Source organism: Herpailurus yagouaroundi, unplaced genomic scaffold (genome assembly GCF_014898765.1).
Source record: "Herpailurus yagouaroundi ecotype Mexico unplaced genomic scaffold, PumYag 218, whole genome shotgun sequence".
NCBI classification, from domain to species: domain Eukaryota; kingdom Metazoa; phylum Chordata; class Mammalia; order Carnivora; family Felidae; genus Herpailurus; species Herpailurus yagouaroundi.
Genome location: NW_024412449.1, coordinates 1,447,907 through 1,474,215, shown reverse-complemented (window position 1 = coordinate 1,474,215; position 26,309 = coordinate 1,447,907). Strand labels below are relative to the sequence as shown.

Below are 26,309 nucleotides of genomic sequence, written 5' to 3'. Positions count from 1 at the left end.
ATTCCAGGTAAATCCAAGTCAGCAGTAAACACATTAGACGGGGGCCAGGGCGTCCCCACAAGTTCGGAGTGGCCCTTTGGCCACCACCCTCAGGGCACGGTTACTCAGACACAGATCTGCCCGCTTCTGTCCATCCTTCTTCATGAAGATGTCCTTCTTCTCAGGGGGGCCTTGCTGAATGAAGACGTAAACCTTGTCTGCAGCATCTCTGCAGAGACCACCGGGGCTGGCTTCACGGGTGCATAACCTACGCGGCCGCATGTGGCCTGGGGCTTGGCCTAGCGCTCTGCTGTTGGCATCTGGAAGGCCCTCGTTTTTGAACAAGCGCCCTTGCGTTTCCAGTCTGGACTGGGCCCCACGAATTAACGTGGCTGGCCCTGATTGCCATACTCCTAATTTGCTGTTTTTAAGGAAAAAAAATTACATATATAGGTACATGTACATATATAGGTACATGAACGCCTATATGTAAAACACGTGAAGTTCATGTTGTATATAACACATCTATATATTTTTCCATATTTATGTATATAATATATATGAATTAGCTCCTTTTGTAATGACAAATGCTTAATAACTTCTCTAAATTTCGTATCCGATGCCCGCGTCATCAGGGCGTGAGACAAGGATTTCAGTGCTGCTTAAGCTAGATGCTTCGTGTTGGCCTTGCCTTTCCTGTGCCTCTGTGCCCAAAGGCATCCGCGTTGATCTGTCTTCCCCGCTGGAACCTTGCTCCCGTTGATCTGTCTTCCCCGCTGGAACCTTGCTCCCCTCCCTGGCACGTGTCCGTGGCTATGACGTACCACAGAACGCCTGCCCCTTCCAGGAATTCCTGCCCAGGTCCCAGGAATTTGCTTCAGCGGAAGGCAGGGTCCGCTCAGCTGGGGTTTGACACGTTTGGCGGCAGAAGGTGGACTTCTGCTCTTGCTTCCCAGTGCAAATCCAGCCGCCTGCTTTCTTTATTAAGAGCTTTCAGGATGTCTTCAGCGAAGAGCGTGTCAGGGAGGGGTCAGCCGGATTAGTTTATAACGTCCGGATCTTCCACCCTTCCCCCCATGTTTTGAAAACCAGGCAGGGCCCCCCCCCCCCCAGGACTTCTGTGTCACCTATAACTGACCCTGTCCTCCCCCCGAGAGTGAGCCGGCCCTCGTCCTCCTATGGCCCGGCCCTGCTGGTGGCCTCCTCCTAGTCTCTGCTCGTCTGCTGTCCCCTGGGTCCCGGCTCCTTCCCCTGGTGGCGAAGTGAAAGCCCGAAAGTTTTGAGCCTCCCCTACGCTGGCCTCCGCAGCCCACTCTCTCCCTGGAGGTGCTGAAGCCCACTTTGCTCAGGTCAGGGCTTCAGGCCCAGCATTCCCTCCAGGATGTCACAGGCCCCTTTTGGAGCACCTCCCTTCCTCAACAAAAAGCCCCAAAGCACTCCTCTTGCTAGGTGTGAGACGGGCTGCCAGGGAAGGCAAAGTTATGAATACCTTATTTTCTGACAGAATGGGGCTTCCAGCAGATGGGGCTGGGACAGGCTCTTCCTCTCCACTGTCGTCCCCTGCCCCGATGTCGTCCCCTGCCAGCACCGAGGGCCAGCTCAGGCAAAGCCCACCCGCAGCTCCTGTCCGGCTGAGCGGCCTCCGCTCCGTTCTCAGCCGCCGCGATTCGGCCCCTCCCGCTTGCGCCTCCGCGCAGGTGCATGTGCCATTATTGGGCCTCTGGCACATGAATTCATTTCTGAGTTCTTTGAACTCCGTTGCATCCCCAAAGGCCCTTCTGTGGAACAGGGACTAGAGTTTCTCTAGGGTTGGCCAAAGAACAGACCAAGGACTAGTGAACGAAGCAAGATGTTGAATCAGAACTGTAGGGGCGAGCACAGGAGCGGGTATGTGGCCTCCCCAGCCCAGGGTGCGGGTGGGGGGAGCCCTGTGGGAGCTGGGTAGTTGTCCAGCTGCAGACTCGTGGGTAGGATTCACACACAGGTACACCATGGAGCCTGAGCTCTCGGACACTTTGGTATTTATCCACTTCAGTCCAATAAGCAGCATCTTGTCTCCATACCTGCCTTCACTGGGACTTCAGATTTTTACCTGTATTCAAAGTAAAGAAGAGGTAAAAAGAATGTAGGAGGGAAATTTTGGCTTTGCTTTTTTGTCTCTCTCGGGATATAAGCAGCCCGGCCCTGGATGGAGGAATGATGTTTGAGAGCAGCAGTTCTCAACCCTGTGTACGTTGGAATCCTTTGGGGGTGGGGGTAAAAACAATGCTAGTTACCCAGCGCCTCCCCAGACCCGCAGCATAAAAACCACCAACAAACCGCACACCGCCCCAAATGTTGAGACAGCGCTCTGTAAGTGGAAGTGTCCAAGTTGAGGACAGATGGTGGCCAGGATGTTGGAGAGGGGATTTTGATCTTAAAGTTTCCTTCCAATCCTAGAGTCTGTGATTCTGCACAGACCGTTACAATTAAAGCAATAAAATAGGACTTCGCCGGACCTTCATATTCTCCAAGGAGAATTCTTAAAGTGAATTCAGCGTTGAAGAAATGACTTCAGCTGGACTGTCCCCTTGTAGTCATTAGATGAGATATGTCTGCCGTGGAGAGAATTTTACGGTCGATGAGCGCAGTTCCGTGCTTTGGTTACGTACCAAAGAAATCCTTATTTGCGATCAGAGTGATTACAGATCGTGTTTCCTAAAGTGTGATAAATTGATTATCCATTTCTCCTGATTAGGCAGCAGATGGATTTTTGTTTGTCGTAGGATGTGACCGAGGGAAGATACTCTTTGTCTCAGAGTCTGTCTTCAAGATCCTCAACTACAGCCAGGTACTGCTCCGGGGTCTGTAGGTGGCGGGCAGCCTCACAGCCGCCAGAGAGGTCATCCCCCCTTTCCAGAATAATTAGAATATACAAGTCGTGTAAAATGCTTGTATTGTAACCCCCAAGCCCAAGGCTTCTTCCAGAAAGTTCTTAATTTCTTCACCGAGAAATGAATTTAAATGTAGAAAAAGCTTTTAGGATTTCCGTGCTTCCCTCACTGGCGGGTTTGACGCTGATCTCCCCAGCAGCTTTATGCTTTATTGGGATGAAATGAATATCCCGTAACTAAAGGGGGCAGGGAGTGGGGGAGGGGCTGCCCAGCAAGGAAAGGCAGATAATCTAATACCAGAGGATAAAAAAAATGGGAATCCACCCACACTGTGTGTGTGATGAGGTGTCCCTTTTTTCATTCTGCTTAACCTTGGCTTCCCCTAAGAGAAAATGATTGTAATAACCCCTACCTTTTACGATTTGTTCTTTGGATCAGATGAGATAAACATTTACGAAAGTTTCTAGAGCAGTGCTTTTCATCTCTTCTGTCCCTGGAGTTCTTATTCCCCCACCCATTCGTCTGTTCACCCACCCACTCATTCACATGCTGGTGTTTGCGTGGAAAGCTGGTAACTGAAGAATGAAAATAACACATAAATTAGAAATTAATGTTTCAGGTCCCCCAGAGTGTCTTGCTCTTTCTGGGCTCAGAGAATAGTGACGAAGGAAGTTTTTATCCTCTCCGCAAAGGATGAGGCTGTCGCGGCACATAGTCTGACACAGCTTGTTTCAGAACGGAAAGGCTTAGAATTAGCACCCACGCCCTGTGTTCCTGCACGGGCATTCGTGGGCCTCAGGAATAAATCGCGGGGAACGCGTTCCGCTGAAAGATTCCTGCCTTGGAGGAGCATGAGCTATTTATATAATTACAAATATAAGTAAGCCCTTCTCTGCTCCTGCGTTATCACAACCAAACTCCCGGTGCCTCATTCCCTGTGTCTATACCTAGGCAAAGCGATTGGACACGTGAACGTGCTCACGTTTGAAATGCTTGAAACTCTCGCGCTTAGAAATGCAAAATAAGGGCACGGCACTGGTTGGGGAAGTTCTACACCACGTGCTGTTGACTTGCCGGTTTCATGCTTCCTCCCCGCAGAACGATCTGATTGGCCAGAGTTTGTTTGACTACCTGCACCCTAAAGATATCGCCAAAGTGAAGGAGCAGCTCTCCTCCTCGGACACGGCGCCCCGGGAGCGGCTCATAGATGCAAAAAGTGAGTACCGGAGAGGCTGCGGCTGCTTCCTGGGGCCACTCAGACCGCAGCATGTGCCCCGTGGTCTCGGCCTCTGGCCCCCCTCCTCTGCCCTTTATCTGGGTCTCTGGCTAAATGCACTTATCTACATTCCTTCGTGTTTGTTTTGGTTTTGTTGCACGTACATAAAAGAGAAACAACTCAGCGTCCCGATTCACCGAGAGGAACAACAGCTGCTTTGATTCTTTCTGATTTTCAGCCGTTTCCCCCCCAAGAATCTAGAAGTTCACAACTGTATGCTTCTGAGTTTAAAGGGCTCACACCAGTGCAATTTGTTCCCCCCGGAAACATCACCTCTATTTACCTGAGTTACGCATCTGCAGCCTCTTAAGATAAAATTTGACATTTAAATCGAAGATTCTTTGACCAAAGTGGTTGTTCCTCATCAGTTGCGCGCCCCGCCCCGGCTTCCTTCTTGCAGCAGTGGAACCACCGCTCCCCTCCTCCCCTAGCTTCCCCCTCCCGTAGCCCTCCTGGGCCTCCGGTGTGAGGCCTGCCCGGTAGCTCTCCTCCCGTCAGTCTCAGTCTCGTGGGAGGCCGCAGACTCTAGCAGTTAAGAGGATGGAGTCTGGAATCACAGTGCCAAGCTCACTTCCTGGCTCCACCACTTCCCAAGCTGTGTGACCATGAGCAAGTTACTTCACCTCTCTGTGCCTCAGCTTCCTGATCTACAAAATAGTACCTGTTTCATCGGGATGTTGTGAGGATTAAATACACGAACGTGCATATAAAGCCTGTGGGGGCAGTTCCTGGCACGTAGCAGGCCCAGTGTCAGTGTTGCGATGTTGTGGGTCGGCGCAGTCAGGCCCGACCACTTTCCTGCTTGCACACTCTCCACTTCCCGGAGGGTGACACCTCCAGAGGAATCTTTAAACCATCCTTGACACTAAGGCGGTCGTCTTCCTAAGAGTTCGGCGCAGCCCCTGCTACCTGTCTGGCCTGGCAAATTTTTTAGTGACGTGAGGAGAAGAAGATGATGACGTTTGGTCCTTGCCTTTAAGGCTCCTACCATAGAGTCAGGGAGAGGAGAAGGTAGACGGCAGCCTGCAGCACAGGTACCGCCGTGGAAGGAGTAGCAGGCCTGGGGAACAGATGATTCATTCTCGTGTGGGCGTGAGGACAGGCAGCCCCAAGTAGGTGACGACTGAGGTGGGTTTGAAAGGATGAATTACTGTGTGCCAGGTGAAGAGAGGAACAGAGCAGGGCAAACGTTTCTGGATGGATACAGAGGTGTAGCTCCCGCTGTGGAGCGAAACGAACAGGGGCGGGCCGGGCTGTGTGCATTCGGGAGGAGATCACAGGGCAGGGCGGCCCTGTGGGAGGTGCGGGGGGAGGGGGCAGGCCCAGGGGGAGCCCTGGCGGCCCCTCTTCTAGCGGTCGCTCGTTTTCCCCAGACGCGTTCTGGGGACAAGTAGCCGGCGGTCGTGGCAGCATCGTAGTCCTGCTCCCCCCTCCAAAGACCAGTTCAGTTGGTGCACAACAGCATAGGCCAGTGGAGACATGAGCAAACCCCACGTATAAGCCACACGTGTGATTTAAAATTTAACCCAGTAACTCGAAATGAGGCCTTTTTATTTTGTATAGTCTTTGAACGCCTGTGTATATTCACACTTAAAGAATAGCCACATTGCGCGTGTTCAGTAGCCAGATCTAGACCGGGGTCCCGGAACCTATGTTGATTAACCCCCCAGGAGCCTCTGGCGTATAGCCAGGCTTGAGAATTTGAGGCCGTTCTGCGGCCACTCTTTCCCACTCCAGTGTCCACATCTTCCCCATCCTTCCAGTGCCAACCCAAGCTCCCTCTCTGGAAAACACATACCGTCTCTGCCATTGATTTGGCACTAATCCTACATCACCTGGCATGATTCCTCTTTCCATGGGGAACTTGCGTTTCCCTTCTCCGTCGGAAGCTCCTGCCAGACAGGAGCCCCATGCTAGACTTCTTTTCGTCCCCAGAGCAACTCCACTTGTCCAGTGGCTGCATTCTGGGGGATCTGGAAACACTTCAGTTGACCCGCACTTACCCACACGTCTCGTAAGGCCTGAACTGTCCTGAGGAATGTTACTCTCCCATCACCTAAAACAGTGAGGCAGGAAAGAAGAGGCTTTCTTCCAGGTCACACTCCCCCTCCTGACAGACAATACTACTCTCGGTTTATCACATTTTGTGTATTGATTTGCAGCTGGACTTCCAGTTAAGACAGATATAACCCCTGGGCCGTCTCGATTATGTTCTGGAGCACGACGTTCTTTCTTCTGTAGGATGAAGTGTAACAGGCCTTCGGTAAAGGTTGAAGACAAGGATTTCCCCTCTACCTGCTCAAAGAAAAAAGGTAATCAATTTCACCGCTTTAAAATCCCAATACAGCTCAGGCTGGCTTTCTGCTCTGGAGTGCTCAGCGGGGCATTGGTTCAGTGCCTTGCCGATCCCAGGACGGCGGCCAGCGTGCCACAATCCCGCCCCGCCCCCCTCCCACTGTGGGTGTAGGGCCGTTGGGGAGCAGAGGAGATTGGAAAGCCCTGGTGGGTGTCACAATGACAGAGATTCGTGGGAGAGCTTCCTTGGTTTAAACTATGTTTGTCCTAATGTGGTTGAGAAAAAACTCTGAGCCACAATCCCAGCCACTTCCTGAGCATCCTACCAATCCACCATAATACTCTGGCTAAATTCGCCAGCGACCTTCATGTTGCGAAACACAATGGACGCTTCATTCTTCTTCCATCTTTTTTTTTTTTTTTTTTGACGTTTATTTATTTTTGAGACAGAGAGAGACAGAGCATGAACGGGGGAGGGTCAGAGAGAGGGAGACACAGAATTGGAAACAGGCTCCAGGCTCTGAGCCATCAGCCCAGAACCTGACGCAGGGCTCGAACTCACGGAGTGCAAGATCGTGACCTGAGCCGAAGTCGGATGCTCAACCGACTGAGCCACCCAGGCGCCCCTCTTCTTCCATCTTGAAGTGTCGTCTTCCCTAGGATTCCACAAACCCTTTCTTCTCGTCTCCCCCATCCTCTGCCATTCTAGGCCCTCCGCCTAGCTCCTGCACTGGCTCCTCTTCTGTCCTGAGCCACCCTTGTATCTGCACTTGATCCATAGGTAATGTCCTCTGCCGCTTTAGCCCACAGCGCCACTTAGATGCCAGTGACTTCCAAGTTTGTATTTCTAGCCCAGGTTTTTAGTTTGAGCTCCAGACCCACAAATTAACTTCTTAAATCTACCTGCTCCGATAGCTCAAGGGCATCTCAAACCTGATCTGTGTAAAAGTGACCGCATGAGCTTCCCCTGACGTAAATGGCCCCACCATCATCTAGTTGCACATACTGGAAGCTGGGGAGGCACCCTCAGCTGGGTTTACTCCCTCCCTTCATCCGGTCAGTTACAAAGTCCTGCCACAATGAATTCCTTCTGCAGAAGTTCTCTGAAGTATGTTTATCTACCTCCCTGTTTACCATACCACTCAGACCCAGGCCACTCTCTGCTCTCCCCACGTCCAGCAAAGTAGGCTCCTTACACTTTCCATCTCTCCACACAGTACCCCAGGTGACCTTTTTTTTTTTAATTTTAAGTTTTTATTTTTGAGAGAGCGTGAGCAAGGAAGGGGCAGGGAGACAGAGGATCCAAAGCAGGCTCTAGGCCCTGAGCTGTCAGCACAGAGTCTGGAGCAGGGCTTGAACTCCCGAATCGTGAGATCATGACCTGAGCCGGAGTCAGACGCTCAACAGACTGAGCCACTCAGGCGCCCCCAAAATGATCTTTGTAAAGCAAGTCTTTCTATCAGTTTCCTGCTCCAAACTGTGCAGGGTTGCCTGCTGCTCTTGAAGAAAATTTGAGAGTCCTGAACACAACCACGCACTTTCCACTCCTACCGGCACTCCTGTGTTCAGCTCTGCCGACTCCCTTTCGATGCCAACCCCCCTTTTCTATCCAGGGTCTCTCCACACTGACCCCTCTGATTGGAATGCCACCCCCCCCCCCACCAGCTTTCTTTCAGCCCGATAGCTCAGCTGGCCCTTTAGGGATGTGCATCAGTGTCTGCCACTCACTCCCTCAGGCCGCCTTACGTCTTCCTGTCACAACCTACAGATTTTCTTTCTAGCATGTTCTTGCAGTTGCACTTGTGCCCTTATTGGTATAGTTGTTTATTTGAAATCTGTCTCCCCCACTGGACTAGAAACTCCATGATGGCACGTCTGGTTGGTTTTCCAGTTTCCCAGTAACTAGCACAGACCTGATGCTTGGGAAACACCCCATAAGGATTTGTTGATGAAATTCACAGGTGTCCCGTCTTCCGTGTGTCCCAAAGTGAAACCTTTCTCCCTCTTCTCTAAAACATACTGTGTATTCTCTCTTCCCTGGCTCCGCGAATAGCACCAGCAGCTAATTCAATCCCAAACTGTTGGCGTTCTCTTCATTCCCTTTCATACCAAGCTTTTTGATATTCATACCAAATCTCAGCAGTTCTCAGAAACTTCTCCCACATCCTTCCCTGCCTCATCCTCACTGCGGAACCAGAGTCCAGTGGTCATCACCTCTTGGTGCATGCTTGTCTTCCTCCTGGTTCTTAGTCTCTTCCAGTTTACCTGTCATTCTGCTTCTCGGGTGTCCAAAGCACGATTTGCTTTTGCTGTTTCCCACTTACATACTTTTAGAAGCTCTCCACTGCCCATCTCATAAACACATTTGTTAGCAAATAGTCTAAGACCCCAGTAATCTGCCCCAATTTGCCCCTCAGTCTGTGTTGTGTCTTCAGCTGGAGACAGGCTTCAGCTTTGCCCTTTCCCTTTGAACCACCCAGAGCTCTCTGTTGTCTCTTGTACAGGGCGCACCTCTGTGCCTTGGAACATTCTCAGCCTCCGCACATTCTAGTCCCTTGGCCAGTGCTCATCCTTCTCGATCCATCCACCTCCTATGTTGTTCTCCTGGGCAGCCTCCTCTCTCTGGGTAGACTTAGATACCTCTTCCTTGGTATATGGGACGGCCTTGGCATAACCGGCCCTGCTCGGCATATATGACACCAGATGATCGTTGTCTATTTCTGTGTCCTCCTCTCTCACTAGAGTCTCACTTGCAGAGAGTAAAGCTCTGTTTATTTTTCTGACTCCCTTCTGGCATCCCAGCCCACCCGAGGCTGCCTGTGTCTGCGCACGGGGCGCCGTGCTGACGCTGACCACGGCTTTTGCTTTCTAGCAGATCGAAAGAGCTTCTGCACCATCCACAGCACAGGGTATCTGAAGAGCTGGCCGCCCACAAAGATGGGGCTGGATGAAGACAGTGAACCAGACAACGAGGGCTGTAATCTCAGCTGCCTGGTCGCAATTGGACGACTACATTCTCACGTGGTTCCACAGCCGGTGAACGGGGAAATCAGGGTGAAGTCTATGGAATATGTGTCTCGGCACGCGATAGACGGGAAGTTTGTTTTTGTAGACCAGAGGTAAGAGTCTGTGTATTACCCTTGAACAAGAATGGTACAAGGTTTTCAGCTCTGAGTGAAGCAGAGAAGACTGGGCCACCAGCTGGCTTTCTACGAGAGAAGGAAGTGATGGGGATCTCTGCTAAAAACTGAGACCTCTTGGAATATCATCATAAATACAGAGATATTTCCCTTTAATGTCCTTGGCATGTAGAGATGGTGAAGTAGAGTGGTTTGTCCATGACCAGAAGAGAAATAGTAGGCATGGTATATGCTATCTGAATGTATGGACTGTTCCCGGGCCACTACAGTGACTGGAATTCCGGAATGTAGGGCTTGGAGAAGATTATCTAGTCCTGAGTTGTCTGGTGGAGTAGTCCTTGGCTGTGGTGATCTCATATGGCTGTTCAAGGTTTAATTTCATCAACATGAAGTTAAAAATTCCTCAGGCTTGATGGCACTAGAGTGTGTTACACTAAACGAAATAGGTCAGGGAAAGACAGATCCCTATGATTTCACTCATGTGAAATTTAAGAAACAAGACAGATGAACATAGGGGAAGGGAAGGAAAAAAAGAAGATAAAAGCGGAGAGGGAGGCAACCCATAAGAGACTCTTAAATACAGAGAACAAACTGAGGGGTGCCGAAGGGGCGTTGGGTGGGGGGATGGGCTAAATGGGTGATGGGCATTAGGGAGGGCACTTTTGGGATGGGTGCTAGGGGTTATAGGTAAGTGATGAATCACTGAATTCTACTCCAGAAACTAGTAATTACCCTGTATGTTAACGAACTTGCATTTAAGTTACAAAAAAAAAAAAAAAAAAAAAAAAAAGTAAAAAAAAATTCCTCAGGCTCAGTAGCCATATTTCAGGTATTCAATAGCTACATGAGGCTAATGGCACAGATCTAGAACATTTCCATTGCAGAAAGCTCTGTTGGCCACACTGATCTAGTCCAATCTTTTATTCTTTACGGGTGAGGAGCTGGGGCCCAGCCTGAAGACTGGCTACCTCCAATTCACAGCTTAGTGGTAATGGACCTGAGCTAAGAACCCAGACGTCGTGTTTTCCACTGCTCTCTGCTGCCTCCCTGAGAATATTCACAGGCAGATCATTTTTCTGGCTATCAGAAATAGTCACTGTATGTTGGTAAAGGACACCACCACTTTTCAAGGTCCTTATGGCCCCTGCCACCATAACTTCCAATGTTTGGTCATCCTGATTAAAAAAAAAAAAAACAGGAGGGGATAGTAAAATGGAAATTTGCACTGGGGTTTAGACTGCCTACCACATTTTTATCTGACTAGTTATTATTTCTAAGCCTCCTTTCTTGGGATGATGACCCCTTTGAAAGGCTACTTCCTTTCCCTCTGTTTGTATAGCGTTGGTTAGATTCGGGTGCACCAACAAAAATACATCCATGTAGTAAGCCTTCTGAAAATCCAGCCAGCTTTGACCCTTGTTCTCACCGGCGGTAGTGGGGTTCATCCACTGCAGAGAGGCTAACTGTCTGAATTAACTTTTTCTTTAAAAAAAAAATTCTAGGGCAACAGCTATTTTGGCATATTTACCGCAAGAACTTCTAGGCACATCATGTTATGAATATTTTCACCAAGATGACATAGGACATCTCGCAGAATGTCATAGGCAAGGTAAGCTGTACAAAAGGCCTTAAGTTCAAGGCGTCCCTCTTCTTCGACACTAGTCCACATAAGTGTTCCAGAGAAGTCTGCCCCCAGTGATGTCAGCCAGCCTAGGAATCTCCAGGCCAGAACATCTCGGAAGAGAAGAAGCCGATGTTCCCAGGCCCTATTTGTCTCCTTACAGAGAACCCACTGACAGCCTAGCACTTTTGTGTACATAGGACAGTTCAATTTCTAGAAAGCATCTCTTGCCCAGAGAATTTACACGGACCCTGTGAAGATTTAGTATGGCTCCAACAGATCTGATTCTCTTTTCCATAAAATCCTGCAGTGCCTCCTGTATTTTCCTCTTGACTGAGGGCACTGCCCTATGTTAGCCTCCTGAGAGAGGAACCAGTATTGACCCGTTCCTTCACTGTCCACCAGATCCTGTCCATTCACCTCAGACATGCGTTTCCCAAGAGGCCCCATTTTGTACCTCCACTGCCACAACCCGAGCTCAGCCCTTGTGCCCAGCTGACCACTGTGATAGACATCCAGCAGGCCTCTGTGTTCCCTTCTGCTCCCAGTCACCTTCCGTCTTTCATAGTTAGCCCATTTGTGCCCAGTCGATTGAGCTCCATACCGTCACATCCTTGCTTAAACCTCCCGCCTTTAGACTCCAGGCCAAATACCCTTGATAGGCACTCAAGACCCTCCCTCTCCTGGCCCTGCCCCACCTCCTCAGCTTCACGCCTCACCCCTGCCTGCGGAGAAACATCCCCTCCATTCCCTGCCACTCCTCAGGCACTGCTGGATTCTTCCTCCCTCGAGGCTCTGACCTCTTCTGCGTAGCTGCGTCTCATTCCTGTCCTGAGGGTGGGGGTCCCATCCCATCTCCTCTTCTATCTCCGGTGCCTGGCACACGAAAGATGCTTGTTTGTTACGTAAAAGAGTAAAATGTGAATAGGTGAGTGACCTCCCTGGATTCTGCTGTCCTAAAAATGCTGTACTGCCCTCTGGCTTGATGATGAGGAAAGAACACGGGCCCTTGGGACAGGGCTTTTTCTCACTGGTGGTTCACTTCGTAGCCAATTCTGGTCAGAGGTCTATAACGCAGTCAGTTATTCCCCAGAGCCTCCATTTCGTACCCTGAAAACTAGCAAGAAATTCATAAATGCCGTCGAAAGGCTCTGAATCAAACCCTCAGAAACAGCCTGTTCTCCGAGTGCCAGCTCCCTTGGCTTATTAAAGAGTGATGCCATGGAGCCTGAGTGCACTTAGGATTTGGTTACTTTAATACATGGGTCTGAGGAAACAACATTCATGGTTTTTTTGCATTTTCAGTTTTACAGACAAGAGAAAAGATTACGACTAATTGCTATAAGTTTAAAATCAAAGATGGTTCTTTCATCACGCTGCGGAGTCGATGGTTCAGTTTCATGAACCCTTGGACCAAGGAAGTAGAATACATCGTCTCAACCAACACTGTTGTTTTGTAAGTGTTTTTCCTCTATCAGAGGCTCCCTTGCTTCAGAGATCAATGCTTTGGGCTCCTTACCTGGGCAAGGGGGGTACGGGCGACAGCCGGCATCACATCCTTTACTGCTACCTTGTTCATATCCCATGAAGCCTCAGGATGGGCAGAAGCCAAAATTTCTCTGTTAACGACACGCTTCAGTACGCATAGCATGCAGGCCCCTGGCTTGTGGAATTCCTCCAAGAAACAGCAACATTTCCCTCCCAATAAAGCAGTTAGCTTTTGAATTCTGAAGGCCCTGCACACAGGACATCCACGGGTACTGCCGTGCGGAGAAGGGGTGACAAACAGGTGCCAGCTCACAGTAGCCTTGGCTGAGGATGGGCGGGTATCCCTGCCACCAGGCCGGTAGCCTGAGCCCTGGCGGCTGGAGCGTTGCCTCAAAGGCCTGCTAGGTGAGAAGGGAAGGACCTCTTCCTTGGCAAGGACTGCACCGCACCTCTCTTTCCCCGTGGTGTCCAAAGCCCCGCCTGTGGCTAGAGCTGAGTGAGGGGCTGGGGCGGGGTGCCTTGCAGAGTGGCAAGAGAGGAGGCCTTGTGGCTATGGTGGCGGGCTGCCACAGTCACCATCTCTGCTGGACCGTGTCCCACACAAACTAGGAAGGCCCAGGCAGGCAGTGAGGCCAAAGGCCGGGATGATGTCTCTTGTGTTCTCAGACAGCGAGGAGACCTGCTGAGCCACTCAGACCCTTCGTTTTCTGGCCCGTCCAGGTCCACAGTGGACCCTGGACACCTTGGCCGAGGTGCGAGCTGCACGGTTGTGAGCAGGCCTGACTCATGTTTCCTTCTTGCTGGGATGTTCACAGAGCCAACGTCCTGGAAGGCGGGGACCCAACCTTCCCGCAGCTCACAGCGTCCCCCCACAGCATGGACAGCATGCTGCGCTCTGGAGAAGGTAACTATGTCCCGCAGGGGCATCGGGGCTTGCCCATGAGTAGCTGCTTGTGGCCAGCATACCATCCCCCCAAGCATTTGGTGTCCCCAGCTACCATATTTTATGGAACGAGGGAGGCCTCAAGGGGATGAGCGCTAACGACGTGGTCATCTCATCTTCTCTGCTGAGCCTGGAAAACCCGGAGCTTATTTTGCCTTTCTTGAGGCTGCCTGCACCCTGGAAGCCCTTGAAACAGCAAAGTCCTTGCTCCTCTTGCGCTTTTCCTCTGCATTGCGTGAAGTGCTTTTTGTTGACTGTGACTGGCTCCTGGGGTGGGAGGAGGGTGGTGTCAGCACTGGGGTATGTGCCACACCCAGTGGGGCTCCTTCCCTGGCTTGGCTCCAGCCCCTGGGTTCTGCGCTTGACTTGTCCTTCCACGGGACCACCTCTGCTTGCTTGGCTGTCTTCATTCCCTACCTCTCCATCAGTGACTCCTACATCCGGTCTGTCTCCGGAGCTCTAGGTCTGTCTCTCCAACTGCCTCCTGGACAGAGCCACCAGGAGTCTCAAAGGCACCTGAAATTCGGCATCTCCAAACCGATTCTCTGCACTCCCTCATCTGGTTGGTTAAGCCAGAAACCCTGACAACTCCTTCTCGCCCATTGTATCTGAACACGAAATCCTGTCCCTTCTACTTAGGGACTTAGACTTCCATCGCCCTCCCATCTGTCATCTGGATTATTGCAGATAACTTTCTAACCCTAGTCTCACTACCCGCCCGCCACCAATCCCCTTCTTCCACTATAGATCGTTCTCCATGCGGTGGACTTTCCAATAACCCAATCTGAGTGCCCTTTCTGTGTCAAGTCCCTTGGCACTCCTTATCATCCGTGGATACTGTCCAAATGCTACATGGCATCCCAGGCCTTTTCTGATCTGATTGGTACCTGTCTTCAGTCTCATCTATCACTCCTTTATCATCTTCATGATGAGTTTCTTGGAGTCCTCTCCCCAGTTTTGTCCTGCCTCGGTGGTCTTACATAGATCAGTTGCTGTGCGTGGAATGCCTCCCCCTCCTTACCTCTCTGCCAAGTTAATTTATACTCCTCTCTCAAGACTCAGCTCAGAGTTCAACTTTTCCAGGAAGCTGCACTTGGCCCTGGATGAGTGGGGTGCCTTGTGCTTCCCTGCCAAACTTACCACACCTTGTTTCAGCCATTGTTCTTGTCTGTCTCCTTGTTAGACAGTGAGCTCCTTGAGGGCAGAGATGCTGACTTGTGAGGCTGGCCGGCAGTACAGTGGTGGTCAGGAAACAGATGTTGAGTGCCTGAGGGGAATTAAATGCTTTGCCTTGGCTTCTGATCCTGGAAGCCAACTTGAGCTCTCTGCTGGAATGCCTTTTCCTGACAAGCTATGGCCCTGCGGTCCTCTAGGGCATAACCCTAAGGTTGAACTTCAAGTGGATCACGAGATGAACTGGTTTTAACTGATAATAGCATTTCTTCCTCGGTTCCCCTTTCCCACTCTCAGATTCCTTTGTTGTAGGTGGCCCAAAGAGGACCCACCCCACTGTTCCAGGGATTCCAGGGGGAACCAGGGCTGGGGCAGGCAAAATAGGTCGAATGATTGCTGAAGAAATCATGGAGATCCACAGGCAAGTAATATCTTCTAGTCGCTCCCTTAAACCAGTGGTTCTCAATCCAGGGCCTTTTGCCTCCCCCTCAAGGGATGTTTTGTAATGTCTGGAGACACTTTTGGTTGCCATAACTGGGTAGGATGTTGCTGCTAAACATGCAATGGATAGACACCAGGGATGCAGCTTGCTCAACATCCTGCAGGACATGGGACTGCCTCCCCCCCAATCTCCCCCGACCCCCAACGAAGAATTTTCCAGTCCAAAATGTCAGTAGTGTCGAGAATGAAAAACCTTGCCTTAAAGAAGCAAAACCCAAACAGGCCAGAGTTAAAGGAAATTTTCTTACTACTAAGGAGCTAACAAGGACAGATGAACATGGACATTACAGGACTACAGGAGAGCGATGACAGACGGTGACCTGGGCCTTAACAAGACATTCACTGCTTCTAGTCAAAAAGCTGCCTGGCTTTAGTAATAGAGACCAAGCATTTCAGTTAGTAATAGAAGCTCTCTTGAGAGGGCTTCTTTTCCATATGAAAGACAGCAGAAGCGATTTACCTGGGTTTGAGTTCTGGGCCTCTACTTAGCTGTGCTTAAGAGATTCATTTAACTTTTTGGTGTCTGTTGAGCTAAACCATAAAAGGGGGCAATAACTGTATCTCTCAAGGATTGCCCTAGGAGTGTGAGAGATCTCTGGGAAGTTCCTACAACAGAAACTGACAATAGTGTGTGCTCAAACACTGTTAATTACATCTAAGTCTTTAACAGTAGTGATTGAGAGGGAAGCAGTTATAAATTCATCTGAATTTGGGGAATCGAAAGGGTAGTAACCAGGTCCTTAGGAATGCACACTTAATGGAACATAGGAGAAGGGAAAATTTATTCCCTCCTGCCATGGATTTTCTCTCAGGAGAACTGAAAGCTGGTCTTGCTTTCTCATTAGCCATAGAGGAGGCTCTTATCCCAGTGGGTAGAATAGTTCTCTTCCAACCCTCTGTGAATGATGGGTATGGCCCCTTGAGTCTACTTCAAGATGTGGGGCAGTGTGCAGTGATAATCAGAATCTTACCAACCACTGATAATGATGCTTGAAACCACCCAAGAACAGTAGAAAACAGTCCTTGACGTCAAGGATCTTACAATCTTTGAGAAGTCTGTTTTCTTTATGATCACACAAAAAAGGGAGAGTGCATGAGCTGAAGCAGGGAAGGGAGATTGCTAAGAATCCTAATAAATAATGCTAAGAAGTTTAGACGGGGGGAAAAAAAACTAAGAGCCCATTCATTGTAGGAGGCTGAGCAGATGTCCAGTGTTGTGCTAATAAGCATTATGGAAAGTTAGACTGGAATAGGAAGAGACGAAGGTGAGCATTAGTAAGTTTGGTAAGCTTACTAAGTTTTTAGTAAGCAATTAGTACCCATCTGTGTGTTCTAAGAGTGCATGGTATATAGCTGTAACCTACCTTTGAGGAGCTTATGATCCAGGAGAGAGAAAGCTTATTCACTCCCAACTCTACAGAACGGGGCAATACAGGCCAATGGCCAGAAGGCTACTAGGCAGTGGAGGGAGGGGTACTTGGGTAACCCGCAAGTTGCATTCATCCACGTAGAAGCTAAAGGCCTGGTGGTCACACAGCTGCCACCATACTCGAGCTTCACCACTAGGCCATGGCTTCCTTTCCTGAGGTCCTTGAGCCTGGCGAGCATATATGTGGATTTACAGTTCTAAGACTTTCTCTGTTAATCTACTATACTGAGAAACATACTAGCTGAGAGGACTTGGACCCCTTTTTCATCACCTGTCGCTTTAGAAGGCGGTGGGGACAGCTGCTGCTGCTACTACCGCTACTGCAAGGCTACTTTCTAGGTGTGGCTGAACCACCCTGGCACATTCCATTTCCTTAGAATACTGACCAGATAAAAAGTGTTTGTAGGGAAGAGGATAAGTCACTTGCTGTGGGTTCTAGTTCATGGTATGCAAAAAGCTACAGGGAGAACTTCTAAGGCCCCCTCCAACTCTGAGATCTGGATACTGTAAGAAATGAAACTGGCCACTCACCTGAAACTCAACCACCTGAAATGCAAACCCTAATCCGAGGGCTTTGTCAGGGAGATGCTAGGCTCCAGGGTCTGCATTCTAGATCAGGGCCTGTGGGATAAATGCAGCTTCTCGCCTGTTTTTGTATATATCATGTTTTACATGTTTGCTTCTTTGCGAGAGGGAGCTTGTGGGTGCGCCCACAAGTGGGGGAGGAGCAGAGAGAGAATGAGAGAGAGAATCCCAAGCAGGCTGCACACTGTCGGCACGTGGGGCTCCAGCACACAGCCATGAGATCATGACCTGAGTTGGAATCAAGAGCCAGACGCTTAACCGACTGAGCCACCCAGGCGCCCTAAATATAATTTTATTGGAACACAGCTGCACTCACTCATTTCCATATGGTCTATGGTTGCTTTCAAGCTACAATGGCAGAAGTGGGTAATTGTGACCAAGACCATATGTCCTACAGAGCCTAGAATAGTTAGTTTGATCCTTTATAGGAAAAGTTTGCCAATCCCTATTCTGGGTCTTCATCCTTCTCCTTACCCCCACCCCTCACACACCACTGAAGAAAACGAAATGCAAAATAACTAACTCCTCTTTTCTCTGACAGAATAAGAGGGTCATCGCCTTCCAGTTGTGGCTCCAGCCCATTAAATATCACAAGTACACCTCCCCCTGATGCCTCTTCTCCAGGAGGCAAAAAGGTAAGGCTGATGACTCTCAGACTAAGGCCCTTCTTAATCCGGAGAGCCTCTTGCCCAAGTTGAAATACTGGGGGTGGGAGTAAATAATTAGGGATGGTTGCTGAAACAACGTGGATGCTCTTTTCCTTTTAAGTAAATTCTTCTGTATGAGTTGAGGTAGAATGCATACCGGTGGAGTTAGGGAGGCTTGCTGACATCCTTAGAGGATTTATTTCACGTGAATGCAGGAAGGCAGAAAGGATGTTCTAAGGAATGGGGAGGACACCACACTGAGGGAGTATTTCAAGAGCTCCCATGAAGCATTAGTGAGTGCCTTGCACCGAAAACTATCTAGTTCTTTACCAAGAACTGTCAAGGGAGAAAAATATCCTCAGTGTCCAGTGCAGGCACTGGAAATAGGAATACTACCAGAAGCAACTTTGGTGCTATGGAAGCCAAACCATGCCTTTGCAGCTGCAGAATACCTGGGGGATCTGCTACCTAGATTTCCTGTGATGTGACAGCACAAGAATTTTACGTCACCAGCCCTCATGAAGAGTTGGCTAGAAGACTGCACTATAAATAGGCTTAGAAACCACTCTTTTGTTTCCATCTTTGCCAGATAATTTACAAGTGTAGGGGCCATCTTAATTGTAAATCATACATGCATTTATAGTGCCTGATGTCAACATAGGTTAGGATAATCCAAGGGCCAGCATCTTTGGACATAGATCATCCTTCTCCTACCTCCCAAAACATACAGAGAGAAAGAATATTAGTAATTTACACAGACAGGACTCCTAGAACACAAACTGTATCAAGCGCAGGACATGGGTTTTCAAAACTGCATTCCTCAGAGGCTCAGGTTACCAGGAGCTGTGGTGCTGGCACGTGGGATGGGGCAAGGGCAAGGGCAGTTGGGGGAATGGAGAGGGTAAGGGTAAGGTCGGGACTCTTGCCGGGCCTCCAGGCCCGGGGCTGCTCGCCCCGGGCCTACCAGGGCAGCTTTATTTTACATATGAATCTTCTGTAAAAATTTCTATTTGAAAATAAGTTTCCAAACCCGATAAAGGTTTGAAAGGCAATTAATGGGTAAGAGTGGTCAATGAAAGACCCGAGCTTGAAGCCTGGCTTTGCCATGTGCTAGCTATGTGCCCTTGTATAATTATTTAGCCCTAGTTCTTGTTTTTTATTTTGTTTTATAACGAGGCTACTATAGGTTAGGACAGCCAGCATCTTGGCACATTAAGCCCTGTTATAAGGTAATATATGTGAAAATTCCTGGCCTTTGTTAGACGCAGAAAATAGCACCAGTGGATGAAGCCTAGGCTTGGCACATCCTCAATCCCTGCTTGCAGGTTTTGCTCTTAGGTCTGTTCTATCCCAAGATCCTCCATCCATATTGGGTCCAAGCATCCCCTTAGGGTGGTCTCCCCTTCTCTGCTTCTCACTTCAACTTTTAGACCTTTGACTTCCTGGTATTACCAAGAATCCCGCTACTCTGTTTTGAAAGGTTATCACTCCAGTAGAGTGCTTAAATATTACTCAGGGAACTTACACATTTTCTCCTCTTAGATTTTGTCACCTATAAAGTTGTTAGACTAAGTTCCCAAATATTAAATGCTGGGCTTATCATTTAACAAGTATAGGCCAAAACTTAAATTCAGGTCTCGACTGTTGATTCTTTTCACACCAACAACTGCAGAGATCCAGAAGTGTACTACTCTACATCACAACGCCCCAAGTATTTTTGACGCATTTACGGAAATTTTGGGGGGAGGGGGCGGGGGGGCTTATAGAAATGGGAAGAAATTCTGAATAGGAGTCCTCAGCAAACAGGACTTATAAGAGCAGCTTAAACAAGATGGAGTTAGAAATGACAGCAGCATTGTGCCAAAGCCATGAGAGTAAAGGTGGCCCCAGGCTTCCAGCCCTTCCCAGTCACTTTCAAATTGGGCAGGTCCAAAAATGAGCCATTCAGTTTGACAACTAGTTCATTCAGAGTCAAGCTTAAAAAGTGAGGCTCTAAGTCAACCTCCTCGGTCCAAGGAGAGTCTGGACAATCCAGAGGCATAAGGTAGGTTCAGATAAAGTGGCAGCTCCCCTAAATATCATCTGCAGTCTTTTTTTTTTTTTTGGAAGGCAGGGGAGAGGTGTTGAGGGGGGAAGGACCTTTTCAGGGGTCTCCCAAGGCCAAAACTGTTTTCATAATGTAAAACTTTTTTTTCTCCCACTGTTAATACAGGAACTGACAGTGCAAAAGAGTGTCGGGTAAAACTGCTGGTGCTTTTGCAAAAATCACGGCAGTGGCACCAAACTGTACTAGTAGTCACTGTAGTCTTCAGCATCAACTCACAAAAAAATAAATTTGCAAGCCAGTTTTAGAATGTCCTTAATAAGCAGTAAAAATACCGCATAAAATCCTTGAGTCAATGTTTTCATACTGATACAACTGGGAAATGTGCATGAACTATGTACTGCCCTGGTTGCCTCAAAGGAAAGCACTTGCATGACCAAGTCATGAGCTAAACAAATTGCTTTTGTCATAGCATAGACCATTTTCACTACTGCAAACTGCGGTTATTCAGACTTGAGTATTTAGAGACGTTTTCTTGAAAATGTACGTGAGTGCAAGGAAAACAACTGACAGTGTTTGTTGCCAGTGAGAAAATTTTAGCTTTCAAGCAGAGAGAGTTTTTGGAAAACTTGTAACTGCTACTTTGAGCTCACCAGTTTCCCGGAATTTAAAAGGTATTTCTGCCGATAGAGGTAATATTAAGGATGGTGATGTTTTGATGTATGGTGAAACGTGTCAATATTTAGATCTGCCTGACTCAGCCAGTATCATCAGAATACCAAAGTTATTTGAAAAGACTATTCAAATATACCTCCCTTTTCCACCAAACAACATCTAAACAGGAGAAAATGAGAATCCAGTTAAATCCAGTTAAGCCAGACAATTGATTTAAAAAAAGACATTTCTGAACTTTTGTTTTAAAAAAGCTATTTTTCATTAAAATGCTATTCAGGTTAACATATAATAGGTTTATTAGATTTAAAAAATTTTAGTTGTAACTTCGCATATAGGAAATATTGATAAATACAGCATACATAAACACATGGTCTTTGGAGTTTTCAATTGGTAATGCCACCTACTGGCAAGACTCGCAATCACTGCCTCCTTGGAAATCTAATCAGCTGCTGAGGTTTTAGTCCTTGGCCTTCAAGAATCATGTGAATAGTGTGATCCAAGGTAAACAAATGCTCTAGGGATTTTACTCGGTCTTTAAATTGCCTGTGTGGGCTGAATCATCCAGAGAAAATAATTTGGGGGAGAGGTTTATCTTACTGTGACCATTCCTAATACCTTCCTGCTTGAAATCCTCGAATAGGAAACTGAACATTTCCTCCCCTACCTTTCTCTTTTCAACATGCTTCGTTTTCTTGATGATCTTGAGTCCAATACTGATTAAAACTGTTAATAATACAAAAACTTCACTTTTTGTTCGTAGATTTTAAACGGAGGGACTCCAGACATTCCTTCCAGTGGCCTACTACCAGGGCAGGCTCAGGAAAACCCAGGTTATCCATATTCTGATAGTTCTTCTATTCTTGGTAAGTAGCATTATTACTCGTTTCCACTGTCAGAAGCTTGCACAACATCTGGCATGAAGTCAATTTTAAGAAATGAATAAAACACACTAGTTCTAACCTAGTTTAAAATTTGTTTAAATCTTTACTTCAGAGTTCAGTTTAGTGGTTGAGTTCAGGTGGAGATTCCAGGTTTGTCCCTGGAACTCAAAAGGAGACTCCAGCAGCCTAGAGACAGCCATTTTCCCATGTGGGCCAGAAATCTTCAGTGGGAGAGCTGCTGAAGGTTCAGAGATAAAGCCTGGAAGGATGATCAATAAGCATTTCAGAGGGTATTAAAAGTCATGAAGTGATAAAGAGTTTGTTTCTCCCATCTCACCCATCTTTTTCTCCATTTGTCTTTCCAGATCTTTTTTTTCCTAAATCCCTACCTTCCTATTTGTCTTTCCTTCTGTATCTCCCTCCTTGTAACTGGTTATGTCAGAATATTAAAATGAGGTCAACTCCAATGCTTTTTATCTTTATTGCATTTTCAGCACTTTGTTTCTAAAAAGTTGGTTATTCTGAGACACAACAAAGTTAAAAAAAAAAAAAAAAAAAAAAGGCAATGCAGCCCCAACGCAGTCTTTCTCACCATTCTCCCCTTACTGTTATGTACTACTAATATTAAACATGCTTTGGGATTATGACTGACCAGTCTTCCTCTTCTCCCACAGGTGAGAACCCTCACATAGGCATAGACATGATAGAAAACGACCAAGGCTCAAGCAGTCCCAGCAATGATGAAGCAGCAATGGCCGTCATAATGAGTCTCTTGGAAGCAGATGCTGGGCTGGGAGGTCCCGTTGACTTCAGTGACTTGCCATGGCCGCTGTAAACACTACATGTTGCTTTGGCAACAGCTACAGTATCAAAGTGCATTACTGGTGGAGTTTTACAGTCTGTGAAGCTTACTGGATAAGGAGAGAACAGCTTTTATGTACTGTCCTCATAAAAGCCACCTCAGAGCCATTGATACAAGTCAATCTTACTATGTGTAACTTCAGACAAAGTGGAACTAAGCCTGCTCCAGTGTTTTCTCATCATTGATTATTGGGCTAGCTGTGGATAGCTTGCATTAATTGTATATTTTGGATTCTGTTTGTGTTGAATTTTTTAATCATCGTGCACAGAAGCATCATTGGTAGCTTTTATATGCAAATGGTCATTTCAGATGTATGGTGTTTTTACACTACAAAGAAGTCCCCCATGTGGATATTTCTTATACTAATTGTATCATAAAGCCGTTTATTCTTCCTTGTAAGAATCCTTTACTATAAATATGGGTTAAAGTATAATGTATTAGACAGTTAAATATTTTTAATAAATGTTTCCCTTGTTCTATAAATACTGTTTGTGCTACAGGGCTGGATCAACTTTCTACAGTGGGTTTTTAAGGACAAGCCACACCCATAACATTTACAGTGCCTTTCTGGCCTTCATAACAAACGTAGGACTTACAGAATTTCCGTGTGTTAATAGCTTAGCTATACTGTTAAAATAATTCCTCCCCAAAGAGTTGGCAGTTTTATGTGAGTACAATGTTACTGCTTAAACACATATTTCAAATCCTATGAAATTACAGATTCAAGAGTAGGTGTAGCAAATGGGCTTATTTCCTACAACTCCTCTCTGCTCATGGTTGTATAGCTTCACACAGTAAGTAACCCCTGACCCAAGCATTTTTGCTTCCTTCGTGAATTGGGCCACAGAGTATTTTTTTCAAAAGAATTTGCACAGTTTGCTAAGAGGAACAGCACAGTATAACGGACAAAGCACCAAACCAGTGTCAGAAATTGTCTCCAAAACCTAAGGTTCTCCTATAACCTAGTAAAGCCATTACTCTTGATGTTAGGTTTGACTAGAAAAATGTTCTTTTTTTTTTTTTTTTTAGCTCAAACACTGCTTCGGATTTAGTAGGGAATCCAAGTGCTTCATCACACATCAACCAAACTGGAGGTCCATGAGCTACCACTGAGACTGGAAATCTATGAGACTAAGGGATCTGGTCAAGATGGTTATAAACTTGATGAGAAACATTAAAACAATGGAATTTTATTTTGATGAAAAACTCGAGTTTACAATCATTTAGTAAATGAAGAGCAAACACTTCATTTTCCTATCCCATAACTCTTAAGAAAAAAAAAACTAGTAAATAAATATCTGAACAGATAAAGGGTAAGGCAGACTGGATGTTCACACTTCCTGCATGTGACTCACTGTAAAAGGGCAAGAACAGCACTGGAGAGAAGATAGATAGGGGCATTGAATCTCATCCTAATCATTCAAATAAGCCCAATGATAAATACTCATTTTTTTTTTGCTCATCACGGGCAGCAAACTATACACATTTTACTGAAGGAATACTTTGATAGAAGCACTTATTTCAGTTATATTGTGCATCACAACTATAAAAATGGCTTGAACAGTTCCATTTAACCACCATTTATAAAGTGCAACTATGTAATATTCTACATTTTACCTGGGGTGTGATGAGTATCAATCTAAGCTGAAAAGACCCCAGCTGCCAATTTTCACCACTTCTGAAAATACCTAGATGTGTGAAAAAAGACAGTCCCCCATACAAAGAACCAACTTCACAAACCTACTGGTAAACAAATACATTTATATAACTGGAACCTCAGGATGCTAGAGTTGTACTCATTTAAAAAACCATTCAGCTACCTTTGGTCTTTAAAAAAGCCTCCACTGCAATATCCTAAACATTGTTATGTGCATCTCACGATGAAGAGCGTGGCCTTGTAGTGCAGAATGAGGAGAGCGCGACGTCACCGTGAAGGGTAGCATGCGATGGTTTCAAGGAACATCAGCATCACAGCATTGGATTCTGTGCATCAGGATCGAGGTCATTGTTGCCAGAAGGAGGGTGCATCGGGAGAATATCCAGCTCGTCTACTTGTGGAGTCGGGTGCATGACTACCAGCTGGTCCTGGGGAATGTCTGCGGCAGCTGCTGCAAGGTTGGTGATAGATTTGCTCTTTACACACTGAAAGTCTACATGCCGACTCTTTCCTTCTTCCTTCTCCCAAGACATTCGAATAAAGGGTCTTTGGACATAGTTGTAAATCACTTCTGGGCGGCCCCCAGGCCTTTTCTTTACTTTTTCTTTGTAGGTAGGATAACCTGGAGGAGAGAAAAATTTTAAAAACTGAGGATACACACACACACACACACACACACACACCCCTGTACACTTCTCGCCAAAGTTAGCCTACAGAGGGCTTTTCTGCCGTAGTTCCTGAACAAATTAAAGAAGGGAAACCAATATTCTATCTCCTTAGTCATCAGTTCAACAGCCAGAAACTGAAACCCTACAGATACAATTCATACAGGTTTCTCCCATCCTCTCCACTCAATACACCAACCACCAGAAAAACATTCATAAAGTAAAAGCATGGAGGGGATAGGTCCCAAATACAATGGCATGTAATGGAGTGCATTTTGGGCTCTACCTGTGTGTCCTTAACATTGCTGAACCTTTCCCTTCACAGGATTATCTTGCCTCAAGGCCTGCAATTTATTGCCACATTAGCCTTCTTATTTCCTTAAACCTAAATCTCCTCTTTATATTGCTTTGGGTTTTTTGTTGTTGATGTTGTTGTTAAAAGATAAAGGGCCATAGAGCTCTCCAGCTTCACTGGTTCTAAGTACACTTCTGCACATAGGTCAGCAAAGACACGTCTAGTTTGGGAAACGTTTCAGTCATTTACCAGGAAGGTAATTTTTCCAAAAACATACACTTCTTAGAAGCTATTGTATGTAAGTCCCCTCCTTCTCTCCTACTAGCAAGAATTGCTAGCTTAGACCAGGGACTGGCAAACATTTTCTGTAAAGGGCCGGACAGTAACTATTTCAGGCTCATTGGATTTCAACTACTCATCTATGCCACTACAAAGTGAAATCAGCCACAGAAATATGTAAACGAATGAGCATGCCTATGTTCCAATAAAAAACTTTATGTAAAGAACAGACAATGGAAGGAAAAACAACAGGCAATGGGCAAGACTAAGCTCATGGGCCACAGACCATATCAGAATCAGGAAAAACTAGGGAGAACCTGGGTAGCTCAGTCGATTAAGCATCCAACTCTTGATTTCAGCCCAGGTCATGACCTCATGGTTCAAGAGTTTGAGCCCCAATCGGGGTCCGTGCTGATAGTGCGGGACCTGCTTGTGATTCTCGTCTCCCTCTCTCTCTCTCTCTCTGCCCTTCCCCTGCTCATGCTCGCTCTCTCTTTAGCTAAATAAATAAATAATTTTTTACATCAGAAAAAAATAGAAAAACCTCATACACTAGGGTCTCTATAATTATTGCATAAAGGATGTATGTAGGCATCAATGGTAGCTAGTATATTTAGCCATGTATGGAATGTGCACGTATGTGGCTCAGGGGCAAGCAGGGCTAAAAACCTTTTCAAGACCTTCTGCAGGATGTCGTTTCACACTCCCAATCAATTACCATTTGAAGGGCAGCTCTAGAGTTCAGAAAGGTCTCCAGATCTATTCCTTTGTCCTTGATTCCTCTTGGACTATTAGAAAGTCTTTTAAATTCCTATCTCACCGTATTTCAATCTGTCCTCCACACAAAGTCACCACACTGACACAAGTGTAATATTACAGCCTTGCTTAAAAACTACCAATGGTTGGGGCGCCTGGGTGGCTCAGTTGAGCATCCAACTTCGGCTCAGGTCATGATCTCACGGTTCGTGGGTTCGAGCCCCGCATCAGGCTCTGTGCTGACA

General features: G+C 47.1%; 2 protein-coding genes across 23 annotated transcripts in view; one reads left to right on the top strand and one right to left on the bottom strand.

Annotated features, from left to right (window-relative positions):
• Positions 1 to 22,895, top strand: part of BMAL1 (basic helix-loop-helix ARNT like 1) — a 100,395-nt gene extending 77,500 nt beyond the window's left edge. For 8 of the 17 annotated variants that reach the window (XM_040456807.1, XM_040456808.1, XM_040456804.1 and 5 more), the window contains 11 exons: positions 2,717 to 2,809; positions 3,951 to 4,068; positions 6,291 to 6,440; positions 9,296 to 9,542; positions 11,066 to 11,172; positions 12,490 to 12,640; positions 13,488 to 13,576; positions 15,086 to 15,209; positions 17,845 to 17,938; positions 21,430 to 21,532; positions 22,225 to 22,895. In XM_040456807.1, the coding sequence (XP_040312741.1) occupies positions 2,717 to 2,809; positions 3,951 to 4,068; positions 6,291 to 6,440; positions 9,296 to 9,542; positions 11,066 to 11,172; positions 12,490 to 12,640; positions 13,488 to 13,576; positions 15,086 to 15,209; positions 17,845 to 17,938; positions 21,430 to 21,532; positions 22,225 to 22,385 (1,437 nt within the window). In that variant the 3' untranslated portion in view covers positions 22,386 to 22,895. The remainder of the gene's footprint in view (positions 1 to 2,716; positions 2,810 to 3,950; positions 4,069 to 6,290; positions 6,441 to 9,295; positions 9,543 to 11,065; positions 11,173 to 12,489; positions 12,641 to 13,487; positions 13,577 to 15,085; positions 15,210 to 17,844; positions 17,939 to 21,429; positions 21,533 to 22,224) is intronic. The other 9 variants (XM_040456809.1, XM_040456813.1, XM_040456817.1 and 6 more) reach the window with 3 other exon arrangements.
• Positions 22,896 to 23,581: 686 nt separating this feature from the next.
• BTBD10 (BTB domain containing 10) overlaps positions 23,582 to 26,309 on the bottom strand; it is an 84,615-nt gene continuing 81,887 nt past the window's right edge. For all 6 annotated transcript variants that reach the window (XM_040456826.1, XM_040456822.1, XM_040456821.1 and 3 more), the window contains one exon: positions 23,582 to 24,691. In XM_040456826.1, the coding sequence (XP_040312760.1) occupies positions 24,381 to 24,691 (311 nt within the window). In that variant the 3' untranslated portion in view covers positions 23,582 to 24,380. The remainder of the gene's footprint in view (positions 24,692 to 26,309) is intronic.